This window comes from Triturus cristatus, chromosome 11 (genome assembly GCF_964204655.1).
Source record: "Triturus cristatus chromosome 11, aTriCri1.1, whole genome shotgun sequence".
In the NCBI taxonomy this organism is placed as follows: domain Eukaryota; kingdom Metazoa; phylum Chordata; class Amphibia; order Caudata; family Salamandridae; genus Triturus; species Triturus cristatus.
The window spans coordinates 1,157,700,697-1,157,713,364 of NC_140594.1; the positions used below are offsets into that span (position 1 = coordinate 1,157,700,697).

General features: G+C 44.9%; 1 protein-coding gene across 1 annotated transcript in view; it reads right to left on the bottom strand.

Annotated features, from left to right (window-relative positions):
- The window catches only part of LOC146788631 (putative cation-transporting ATPase 13A4), a 404,095-nt gene that overhangs the window by 46,880 nt on the left and 344,547 nt on the right, over positions 1-12,668 (bottom strand). The window contains exons 23-25 of the mRNA XM_085635803.1: positions 8,105-8,214; positions 6,580-6,676; positions 2,956-3,028 (exon numbers count right to left, since the gene is read on the bottom strand). Coding sequence (XP_085491929.1) covers positions 2,956-3,028; positions 6,580-6,676; positions 8,105-8,214 — 280 coding nt within the window. The remainder of the gene's footprint in view (positions 1-2,955; positions 3,029-6,579; positions 6,677-8,104; positions 8,215-12,668) is intronic.

Below are 12,668 nucleotides of genomic sequence, written 5' to 3' on the forward strand. Positions count from 1 at the left end.
AAGAGATGGTGTCCAGAGTTTTTGAGACGACGCTCAATGTTTCAGGCACAAGGAAAACAGGTGGAGTATCATTCCCACTTTGTGTCTCCTTGGTGTGGCTTTCCTGGGCCGGTGTTCTACTGCCGCCGTGCTTGGGCTCGTTTCGCAAAGATGGATCCAAAGGCGTCTGGCAACCCCGAGATCTTCTCTTTGGCCTATCATCCCCGAACCCCTCGACTCTCTCGCTTGCGTGGTCAGTATCAGTAATAAACATCTCTCCTAGGCTGTGTGAAGATGGCATGCAGAAAGCTGGTAGCCATCCTGGTGTCACAGAATCTAAGATCCATAGGTTTTTACAAGATATAGCAGGTGCCCTAGACGGAGAGGTCTGTGCTATGCAAGGGGTGCCTAGTTCCAGGACAAACAACTGGGCAGTCCGGCATTGGAGACTTCTACGCAGCTGTTCCCGGCTTGGAAAAAAACTCCATTGTCCTCTGGATAAATCTAGCAGGCCAGCAGCTCGCACTAGTGCCAGGCACCCGAGTTTAACCAACAGTGCATGAGTGCTGTAGTAGCTATGGTGGCATTAACAGAAATATCACCAGTGATAACATTAAAGGAAGTTGCCGAGGGCTGCAAATGGTTCCTGTGTCTATGCTGTCTGGCTTAATGCCCTTTTTAGAACATGTCAACATAGTAAATGTGCAGAGTTAATCAATTGGTTGCCCTTTTTCATATGATTTAACCGCGTTACTTCAGTTTCCATCAGGATGCACGGATACAGAGATGTCAGGTAGCTCAACTCACCAGCTCTCAGTCTTTGCCAAACTGGAGAGGACACACTAGAGGCAAATGTTGCTCTAAGCAATCACCATCAACTAGCAGAAGCCACTTAAAGCCCCACAGCCTAAAAACAACTGGCAGATTCCTGAAGAGGCAAGACTCAAGATGCCAAAGTTTGAGCAGCATCTGAGCAGGCTATGTGCCGGATACAGGCGGGAGAGGAGTGGGAGGCAGACAGGGCACAGCCTCCCTCCCTCCTCAATGCCACTGCAACACAGCTGGATTTCCTGCCAAGAACCTCCAATGGCACCAACAGCACCAGAGGCTGCCCTCAGCTGGACAAGGAGACCTAAGGGCACCGCCTGGCGAAGGGAGCAGCCGACAGCCCAATAACCCTGGAAAGTGGCGCTGCAAAATCAAGTGCCCGAAGCAGCGCAGTACTCCGGGCCCAAAGATGAAAGCGAGAACACAACATGGCTGCGTCGGCAGAATCCAGGGCAGGGGCATGAGGATGCTTGGCCACTGTGGCTGTATGTGGCAATGAAGCATGTGGCAGCAATTTCCTGCCATTCATTTTACTTATTGCCCCTTCAGTACCATAAGCTCACCTGTGCGTGGCTCATCCCATACGTCAGAAGTGGCTACTAACTAATATTATTGACTAAGTACTCCGCGGGCAGTAATGCCTCCAGCTGGAGCTCAAGCTGTAGGTACTGATTTTATTTAACAACAATACCACAAACATGGTTAACTTGATAGGAGAGTGTCCACCATCCCACCGGAAGCCCTTCCACCCACAGGCCCTCACCTCTCCCAGTGTCAAGAATTCCTGTCATACAAGGGAAACACGCCCTTATGTAAACAGGAGAGCTGTTACATAACTCAAGGAAAACACGCCCTTATGTAAACAGGAGAGCTGTTACATAACTCAAGGGAAACACGCCCTTATGTAAACAGGAGAGCTGTTACATAACTCAAGGGAAACACGCCCTTATGTAAACAGGAGAGCTGTTACATAACTCAAGGAAACACGCCCTTATGTAAACAGGAGAGCTGTTACATAACTCAAGGAAAACACGCCCTATAAAGGGAGGAACCGGGAGGTACAACGCTGTCGGATATTGTGTTCACACCGACGTACCTGCTTCGTGAAGAGCAGTGTTCCGGAGTGGTGCTCCAGTAAGGCAAGAACGGAGGTATGTCGAGTCGTTACTCCCTGGGCCGTGTCTTGCCCCATCGTCACCTGTGAAGGACCCGGAAGCTCTACCGGTCAACCATTGAGCTTCGCTTTTTGACTCGGCTGAGTCCAAGCGCAGTGGCGCTTTTGCTGGTTGGAGTCGTAACTCCCAGCCCGACCAGAGACACAGGGACTGCCAGCTGTAACGCACACCAGGAGGTGTTTGCCGCGTTACAGACTCGGAAGTCCACAGGATCGATCGAGCGGCTGCTCTCGGTTCAGTCTTCTTGCTTGTGATTGGGGTATCGGTGACGCATCACCAGGAGGTGACTCCGCGTCCCGGTGCAGTCTGAGGAAGAGGTTGAGCGGCTGCTCCCTTCAGGTAGAGACCCCGGCTGGGTGTTTCCCTGACTCCTCGATTCTCCCCAACACTCTTCGTGCCCCTCACAGCCTACCGATTGGAATTGTCGGCCATTTCATTTCTGCCCTCTGTTGGCATACGCCGGGACCGGCGTATATGCAGAGGACGGTTAGGACCATCCGTGCTGTGGGCTGGTAACGTACTTAGCCTGGAGGATTCCAGTGACTATAACTTGTTTATTCTTTGTATTATATTTGCCTTCATTAAAACAACTAACCCTTCACTAGTGGTTGCGTCCTCATTGTCGTGTCTGTTAAACGATCCTGAGACGTTCAGGGCGTTACACCCAGCACACTCTCCGCACCACCATCAGTTATAGGTGGTTATGCTTCGAAGGCGGCCAAGAAATCTCCTGGAAGCCAAAGCCTCCCCCTTTGGGCACACCCAGAGTCTTACTAAGTTACCCCCAGCTTTGGTACACCTTCTACAGGTAGCAGTCATTTTTTTTCATTTATGTGGACCCACCTTTTCTTCTCACCGTGGAAGGTGCTGAGAATTTGTATTTGAGGCTTCAGCTGCAATGTCAGTTCACCGCTGACACACTGAGTAATCTTGGGGCAATTTTCTTATTATCGGTTTCATTTTAGTAACTTACTTGTTAGAAAGATGACGAACATGATTGCAAAGTCGTGTACAAGATACTGGTTGTTGCCAAAGAGGTTCTGATGCTAAAAAGAAATGAAAAGCAGAAAATATATGCAGTGAGGTTCCTTATTGCCTTAAGTCAGAAAATGTTCAAATTATTTACAAACATTTTTTATCTCTGGGATCTGGTGTGACCTGAAATCTGGCTGGACTGTGACATTTACAACCTTCCCTACTGAAATGTCCTGAAGCCCTACACCATCAATTACCTGTATTTCCTAACAAAAGTTGGCAAACACCCCAAATTCTAATAAAATAACCAGGCCGCTCCAGCCTATCAGAGTTCCACCCCAGTGAGGATTTGATTGTGAAATTGTGGCAGGTGACTGTGGCTGCCATCTGCAACATGTGCCAACTGAGAACTGATCCCTGGATGGTTCTAAGCTGGCTGGAGAAGACCCCCACATGCACCCTGGCGGCCCTGGCCTCACCTATGAACCCAGATTCCCAAAAGAACAGTGTTACTTCCTTTTTCTAGGTTCATAGGTCATCAAAGGGCTTGAGAACATTATCTTTAAATAACATTTGCTGTGAGACACTGGCCTCTCATCTTCATACTATCTCTTGGGATGAAGACAGAGTTGGCCTTGACGCCATCGACCTCCTAGAGATGTTTTACGTGCCACGTCTCCTGCAGCCGGCACCCATACTCAATGACTTATTCAGTAAGGCCATATTGGACTTTCAAGCACACGTTAGACACATGGCCATTGTAAAAATACTTCCCTTTGTTTAAGTGCCCAGAAGCAGAGATTGCTGCTGCTCTGGATTGGCTCCAATATTCTGGAACGCGGTGTCAGCCAATGCAAACAGCTACCAATGCTCCACGGTGGAAACTGGAATCAATGTGTGTGACCACCGCAGCTCCTTGTAGTCTGAGTGCTAATCTGAGTGTCCGCAGGGCATTCCCGCAACGTTGGAGGGCTGGTCGGAATAGTCCATGTTCACCAACCATTTAATCCGGGGACGGTTTAGTATGTTTTGATTGTAACGATAACTAATTGGTTATCTCTACTGATGCCTCACTCTAGCATGTGGGTTCATGCCTCATTAAAGCAATGCCTTGATAAAGGGCTCACAATGCCGTCTCTAGGTGCAGGGTCCAGAGCGCCTACGCATGGAATGTACCAGACCCGATGGAGTTAAACCTGTGACCGGACTCTTGTGCAGGTATGCTGCAGTTATTCTGTAGTTCAAAGAGGCAGCAAATACTTGTAAAGACATATAAAGTTACTCTACACACTTCCTCTTGGAAACAGACCATGGTCCCCAATGGACGTCAATGCACCTGTACATTCTAAACAAGAGGCGACTAACCATGCAGCGGGCCAGCTTTACAACATGGCATCCATTCCACAGTTCATTATTGACAGGAGGCGAATAGCCATGCAGCGGGCCAGCTTTACAACATGGCATCCATTCCACAGTTCATTATTGACAGGAGGCGAATAGCCATGCAGCGGGCCAGCTTTACAACATGGCATCCATTCCACAGTTCATTATTGACAGGAGGCGTATAGCCATGCAGCGGGCCAGCTTTACAACATGGCATCCATTCCACAGTTCATTATTGACAGGAGGCGAATAGCCATGCAGCGGGCCAGCTTTATAACATGGCATCCATTCCACAGTTCATTATTGACAGGAGGCGAATAGCCATGCAGCGGGCCAGCTTTACAACATGGCATCCATTCCACAGTTCATCATTGACAGGAGGCGAATAGCCATGCAGCGGGCCAGCTTTACAACATGGCATCCATTCCACAGTTCATTCTTGGCAGGAGGCGTATAGCCATGCAGCAGGCCAGATTTACAACATGGCATCCATTCCACAGTTCATTCTTGGAAATATGCGAGTAGCTATGCAGCGGGGTAGCGTTACAACATGGCATCTTTCCATAGTGCTTTATTGGCAGGAGGCGAGTAGCTATGCAGCGGGGCAGTGTTACAACATGGCATCCATTCCTCAGTTCATTCTTGTCAATATGCGAGTAGCTGTGCAGCGGGGCAGCATTACAACATGGCATCCATTCCACAGTTCATTATTGTCAATATGCGAGTAACCGTGCAGTGGGGGTAGCGTTACAACATAGCATCCATTCCACAGTTCATCATGTCAATATGTGAATAGCTATGCAGCGTGACAACATGGCGTCCATTCCACAGTTCATTCTTGTCAATATGCGAGTAGCTATGCAGCGGGGTAGCGTTACAACATGGCGTCCATTCCACAGTTCATTCTTGGCAATATGCGAGTAGCTATGCAGCGGGGTAGCGTTACAATATGGCTTCTTTCCATAGCTCATTATTGGCAGGAGGCGAGTAGCTATGCAGCGGGGTAGCGTTACAACATGGCATCCATTCCACAGTTCATTCTTGTCAATATGCGAATAGCTATGCAGCGGGGCAGCGGTATAACATGGCATCCATTCCACAGTTCATTATTGTCAATATGCGAGTAGGCGTGCAGTGGGGGCAGCGTTACAACATAGCATCCATTCCACAGTTCATCATGTCAATATGTGAGTAACTATGCAGCGTTTCAACATGGCGTCCATTCCACAGTTCATTCTTGTCAATATGCGAGTAGCTATGCAGCGGGGTAGCGTTACAACATGGCGTCCATTCCACAGTTCATTCTTGGCAATATGTGAGTAGCTATGCAGCGGGATAGCGTTACAACATGGCTTCTCTCCATAGCTCATTATTGGCAGGAGGCGAGTAGCTATGCAGCGGGGTAGCGTTACAACATGGCATCCATTCCACAGTTCATTCTTGTCAATATGCGAATAGCTATGCAGCAGGGCAGCGGTATAACATGGCATCCATTCCACAGTTCATTATTGTCAATATGCGAGTAGCCGTGCAGTGGGGGCAGCGTTACAACATAGCATCCATTCCACAGTTCATTCTTGTCAATATGTGAGTAGCTATGAAGTGGGGCCAGCGTTACATCATGGCGTCTGTTCCACAGTTCATTCTTGTCAATATGCGAGTAGCCGTGCAGTGGGGGCAGCGTTGCAACACAGCATTCATTCCACAGTTCATTCTTGATAAGAGGCGAGCAGCCATGCAACGGGGGAAGCGTTACAACATGATTTGAGTAGCCGTGCACTGAGAACAACAACAAATGTAAGTTTTCTCTCACCAGTTTATTCTTTAAATGAACTGAAAGACCATGCAGCTGGACCAACACAACTACATGAGGTCATGTTCATATGCCGGTTAACAGTTGACGGGAAGCCAGTGGCCATGCAGATTGAGCAAGACGGTGTGCATTCACAATTTCATTGTTCACAGGAAGCGAGGGTCTATGCAGTGGACGCAACTATACAACATGGGGTGCATTCATTGGTTCATTGTTCATTAAGAAGCAAGGGTTGATGCAGATTGTGCAACTATACAGCATGGCATCCATACACTGGTTCATTGTTTGCAAGTAGCAAGCGCCCAAGCAGTGGTAGCAACAATACAAGACACTTCACATGAAGAGAGTGGCCAGGCTGTGGGAGCCACAGTACGACATGGCATCCATTCACAAGTTGTTCGCAAGAAGGGAATGGCTGAGCCTTACCCAGTACATAAGGAGTGCGTCAATGTATTCAATGATTTGGAAGAGGGACATGTATTTAAACATGCAGAATGATGTCACAAGCGCCGCTCTTCCCTCCCTGTTCAGACACAAATATACAGGTTTAGTTTCAGGGCAGTGTAGTCACAGCTTGTCATTGTATGCAAACACCTAGGCTCAACAACATCCTTGCACCACACTTGCATTGAACTATCAAGAACCTCAGTTGGAAAAACATTTTAATTTTCAACTCAGGACTACACGGAAATGTAGTTGCTTGAAATGAATAAAGTTCACAATCAGCCAGACAGCAGGATTGTTGACAAGTGTACACCACAGAAAGAGTGCATGATGGTTGGCAAAGGAGGTAAAAAAAAAAAAGACAACACATAACTATCTACACTGGAGGATTAAGAGTCCTCCTAGTTACTGAGACAGGACCTAGAGTTTCTCAAGTTCAGACCTAGCGAGTAACACAGAGAAATTCTGCAGAAAGCTAGTGGGATTTCTTTGATGGAATTGAAGGGATTCATGTAACTAGAGCTTGCTAATCAGATTATAAAGTTTGTTCCCAGTCAATCTACAACTAAAATTCAATCAAGAATCAAGTGCATGGACTGGTGAACATGCTGCATACAACCAAAGACACCTACTGTGGCCACGAGATGCTGACATTGAACTCTGGGGTGTTTTCAGCCCTTGTGATACAGGTAGGCAGTAGAATAACTCTCTAAAGGGTGGATTCATCTCTCTATAGTGGAGATGAATCGACTAATGGAAGTGAAGATATGGCCTCTGGGCTATGCTAGTCATTGGAAACATTGAATCAGGCCAGGAGAAAGCCACGGTGGAATCCAAAGCTGCATAGACCGTAAAGAAGTGATGGATAAAACATACTATGGGTGTATTCTATTCTGTGGTTTTTTAGCTCATCTGTGCCAATACAGACTGGCTCCACCCATTCATCAATCAGCCTTCATTCTGATAAGGTAAAGTACACCCCAAAGATCTAGGTCACATAAGCTCTGATGGGAAATGCAAACATCCCAGACATATTTCCAGCTTCTTGGGCGTCATCAGTGAAGTGCAGCCTTGTCCCTACGGCACAGAGAGCTGAGAACAAATGCTTGGGTACACCAGTCCCATTTCAGGTGCCCACTTAGGGCATCATTTAAAGGTTGGTGATGAGCCAACAAAAACTGGTAGAAACCCCATTCAGCAACATCTTGGCTCCCTAGACTCATTTGGAAGCAGGGTAAATATTATGTTTCTGATATTGCGGATAACAAGAAGGGCTCAGAGTCCTTCACAGGCGATCTGCTAATCTAATAATCTAGAGCTTTCAGAAGGACCCTCCAACAGATCCATGCATGGGGGTCCACGAACATCTCAGACACCATGACCAGCCACACAACCAAGATCCACAACGGTCCAAACAAGTGCTTGCAAGGGAGGGTGGCGCACCTTCCATTCCACAGCATCACCCGATTGTCACTGTACATCTCAATGCACCAAAGTCTGAACTTACTTTATAAGATCTGGGACAACTTTTATGCTGGTGACGTCTGAATTGAAAGGAGCCGCTACTGATGCTTCCTGCTCCGATAGGGAAATCCCAGCATGAGCCATTTTCAGAGCCTGTGAAGAACGTACTTTTTCAATGATCGTCGATTAGCCACTTAATCAGTCTTCATTACTAACTGCAAAGTTAATTTTGAACACACTAATTCAAGGAACAGCATAATTATGAATAGTGAACTTCTAATTAGGCTCACAGCAGGAACTGATTCGTTTACACCGAAACCGAGAATTAGCAATATAAAATAGTTTTGCAAATTTCTTTGAGTCTAAATGAACTTTTTTACTTTTCACATATCTTTACCATAGAAGGAATTAATAGTAGGAGTGGAGATCTCCCCATGTTAAACTAAAGGGAACATTTAAAAAGTTTATTAAACTTAATAAATTAGTAAAAATATATTTATATGGTGTTAAATATTAATGTAAATTAAATGTATATATTTAGTTTAATTGTGCTACAGCTCTAATAATTTATTTTGGAATTAAATCTAACTGATGTAAATATATTAAATAAATATAGTTTTTGGACGTTTAGATTAAAAAAATTAATTCTCCCAGAGAATTTTTTTTATTATGCATTAATAGTTATTAAAAGTTATGTATAGAATTAACTAAAAGTAATTTAATCACAGTTCAACAAAAGAAATGTTACATTCCTTTTTAAATGAAAAAAGGTTATTAATGTTAATATTGATAGAATCGATGCCAATATTTATAATGATACACTCGCACATAAGAACGAAATCGCATCACTATTATGAAATTCACCCATCATGAACTCTCCATCAACCCCAACTCCGAACATTTGTGGTCAGGCAGGCTCTGCGACCTAGGCCTTGAGGTTACTGATTGGCAGGTCACAGGTGAGGTGACACGTAGCTGGCAGACAAACACGCAAACAGGAAACTCAGGTCCATGTCCCAGATATGCGCCATGACACCACAATGGTCCAGGGAGATTAGCCCCAATAAAGCACACATGACCAGAGGGGTGTGCACATTCCCAACACACCATATGGTCAGACACCAGCTGAAGTTAGGAACACACGGCCAATCCGGACACAGCACACACAGTGACCAAACACCCCTCATTCTGGACACATTACCCCCCCCCACCGGCCGTCATTGTGTCCACGCAAGGTCCACGCAAGGTCGAAGCCCACCTGGATTTGTCATCAGTGGCCTTATTTATGACTCCACACACAAGGCCAGCATTCTTTACCAAAAAAGGATCGACAGAAGTACTTTATGACACCCAAAGAAATGTATAAAACCCTGTACTTTGAGAAAGTCCTAAGACCCGCTTCTGTAACTGTGCTCCTGGCCGAAGTGTTTAATTAAACCAACTGTTCCTGTTGTGCCAAACACCTCTTGTCTTATTTTTTCAAGGTAAATTCATATTAGAGAAACAATATATTATTTTATAACTAAATAAAAAAATGTATTATTTTATAGATTAACATTAAATTATATTTATTTTTATATTGTAGTTATTTTAAATATTTGAATTTAATTCAAGATTATTTCTAATGTGGCTTTCTTTTAAGTCTCTTCCGCCGTTGCGTTCCATGGGAGGGTGTTGCAGTATCATTAGTGGCCATGTGTGCTGCTCTACTTACTACTGTTTCTTTATTGACAGTAGTAACCTGCACTCGTAAATCTATCCCCATCCCCTTTTTCAGGGAATGAAGTTGTGTAAGTCGACACTTATGAGAAACTTTACACTTGCATTTTGTGACTAGCCAAAAGTAGTAAAATTACTCAAAAGTGTAAGAGTAATTTATATGTGTAAATTACTCACAAGTGTAAGTTACCTTTGTGAATAGCCCGGTGAGTGTGTCACCATATCATATTCATGGCAGTTATTGGTGCGCACTAGTGACACATGTAATGCAATTTAGTTGCAAAGACAGAATTTCTACAAGAGATGCTTCTAGAAAGTGACAAAAGACCTATATCCTAAATTGGTGAACACTAGACAATGCAACAGTATACAAAGGTTCCAACCCACAGCATATGAAAATGCAAAGGGTGCAATCAGCACAAATGGTGCACAGCATTGGTTCTCTCAGTGGGTCGATGTGGTTACCTCCTGCTCATCAGTGAGTTCCAGTGTACATGAGAGAGAAAAGCCAGTCTCTGAATGAGCACCTAGTGGTTAATTTGGTTAACAAGTTTAACTTGGCCTAGAGATGCCTTGGCTGTTTGGTTTATTTTTTGTATTGATATAGCACATAGTTCACCCTAGAGTACCTCGACGCTAAAAATGTAATTCAATGGAGATAGATAAAATGCCTTCACAAGACCTGTTAAAGAGAAAAAAATGAATAAACTAAAGAGAAAGAAATAACTCGTTTTCAATGGCTTTCTGAACTTGAGAAGATGGACTCTTTGCATAAGTCAAGGAGCAGGCTGTTCGAATATTTTACACCTAGAAAAGAAAGAGCTCTTCCTCCCAGACTGACTTATCTTAAACGTCAGGTTGTTCACTGAAGATAGTCCAATCACAATGAATGCTTCTGCTTTATAGAAAACAAAATTTAGCAAAACTAGGAGAAGTCCAGGAATCCTAAAGGACCGTAGGCACAGAGCATGGATACCCTCTCGGCTGACCAGCAGCGCTTTACTAGTACCACATGACTGATTGATTATGCACAGGGCAGGGATACCCTCTGGGGTGACCAGCAGCGCTTTACAAGTACCACATGACTGATTGATTATGCACAGAGCATGGATACCCTCTCGGCTGACAAGCAGCGCTTTACAAGTACCACGTGACTGATTGATTATGCAAAGAGCATGGATACCCTCTCGGCTGACCAGCAGCGCTTTACAAGTACCACGTGACTGATTGATTATGCAAAGAGCATGGATACCCTCTCGGCTGACCAGCAGTGCCTTAGAAGTACCACGTGACTGATTGATTATGCACAGAGCATGGATACCCTCTCGGGTGACCAGCAGTGCTTTACAAGTACCACAAGACTGATTGATTATGCACAGAGCATGGATACCCTCTCGGCTGACCAGCAGTGCCTTAGAAGTACCACGTGACTGATTGATTATGCATGGGGCATGGATACCCTCTCGGCTGACCAGCAGCGCTTTAGAAGTACCACGTGACTGATTGATTATGCATGGGGCATGGATACCCTCTCGGCTGACCAGCAGCTCTTTAGAAGTACCACGTGACTGATTGATTATGCACGGAGCATACAGATTTGACCACATTTCTCAGGGATTCCATGCATTTGGCTAGAGTTCTTCCAAGTGAATCATATTTTCTTGGGGTTAGTACCATTCTGGCAGCAGCATTCTGCTCCAATTGAAGTTTCTCTTTAGATTTTCCAGGGCGGGCAAAATAAAAAAAATACAACAGTTGAGTCTAGCTGACACAAACATATTGAGAACCAGAACTCTCTGGTTTGCAGTAAACAGATCAATTATTTGCCCTAAGACTCGCATTAAACAAAGCATACTTTTACAAAGGAATTTACTTGATCTTGTATTATATATTGTAATTTTTAAATAAACATCTAGGATTTTTAGCAAATGTAGAGGTTCAGAATATAGGCCACTGACGGTGGCCAGAATGGAGCGCTCCAGGTTTGAAGCAGAGGTAAGAATTCTGATCTTCGGGTCATTTCATTTGAGCTGATTTTGAGAACTGCTCTCCTACATCTGTCAAGAGGTTTCAGAAGTTTTCAGTCTTTACATCAGGAGGCTCATCAACCACCCGGATGATCCGAGTATCGCCCGCATAAATGTACGGCACAAAGCTTAATTGTTGAATCAGGGCGGCGAATGGGACAATTTAAAGGTTAAAAACTAAGGGGGGGGGGCGGACCCCTGAGGATCCTCACATGGCACAGGTTTAGAATCTGAAACGCCTTCCCCGTTCTTGCTCCAAGAATATGGAACGCTCTTCCTCCCAAAATCAGAACTCACCCCTCGACCGCCTCATTAAAAAAAGAAGTCAACCAGGCCAAGGTATCGAGACTGGGAGGCAGACATGGATTGGTTTATGAAGGCGGAAAGGGTGGGGCTGTCTGCAAAAGTGGTCAAAGATCTGGCGGGAATGGAATAAAAGCAGGGGATAATACGCATGCCGCTCGATGGACCTGCCCTGCACGGGGAGTATTGGGGGTAGAGAAATACCAGAAAGGCTACCGGTAACTGGGGGATACTACAACTGGTGTTTGTCTTGCTATGTGGAAGAATTAATCTGTGAACATGCACGGAATCAAAAGGTTGCTAACTGTATTCGCTACGTGACCAATTTTCAATAAAAAGAATTTTAAAAAAACAAAAAGAATTAATAAAAGTAAAAGCTTTACTCCTGAATAGCTACCCGCAAGAATAGAATTGAAGCCACCCAAACTAACATTTATTTCTTGTTTACAGCACCGGCCGACCCTTCCTACTACGCAATGTTTGGTTCCGTTATATCTACTATGCTGCTGGCTGTTCTTTTTTCCTCAGTTTGTTTAACTTCTTATACGTTTAGTATTT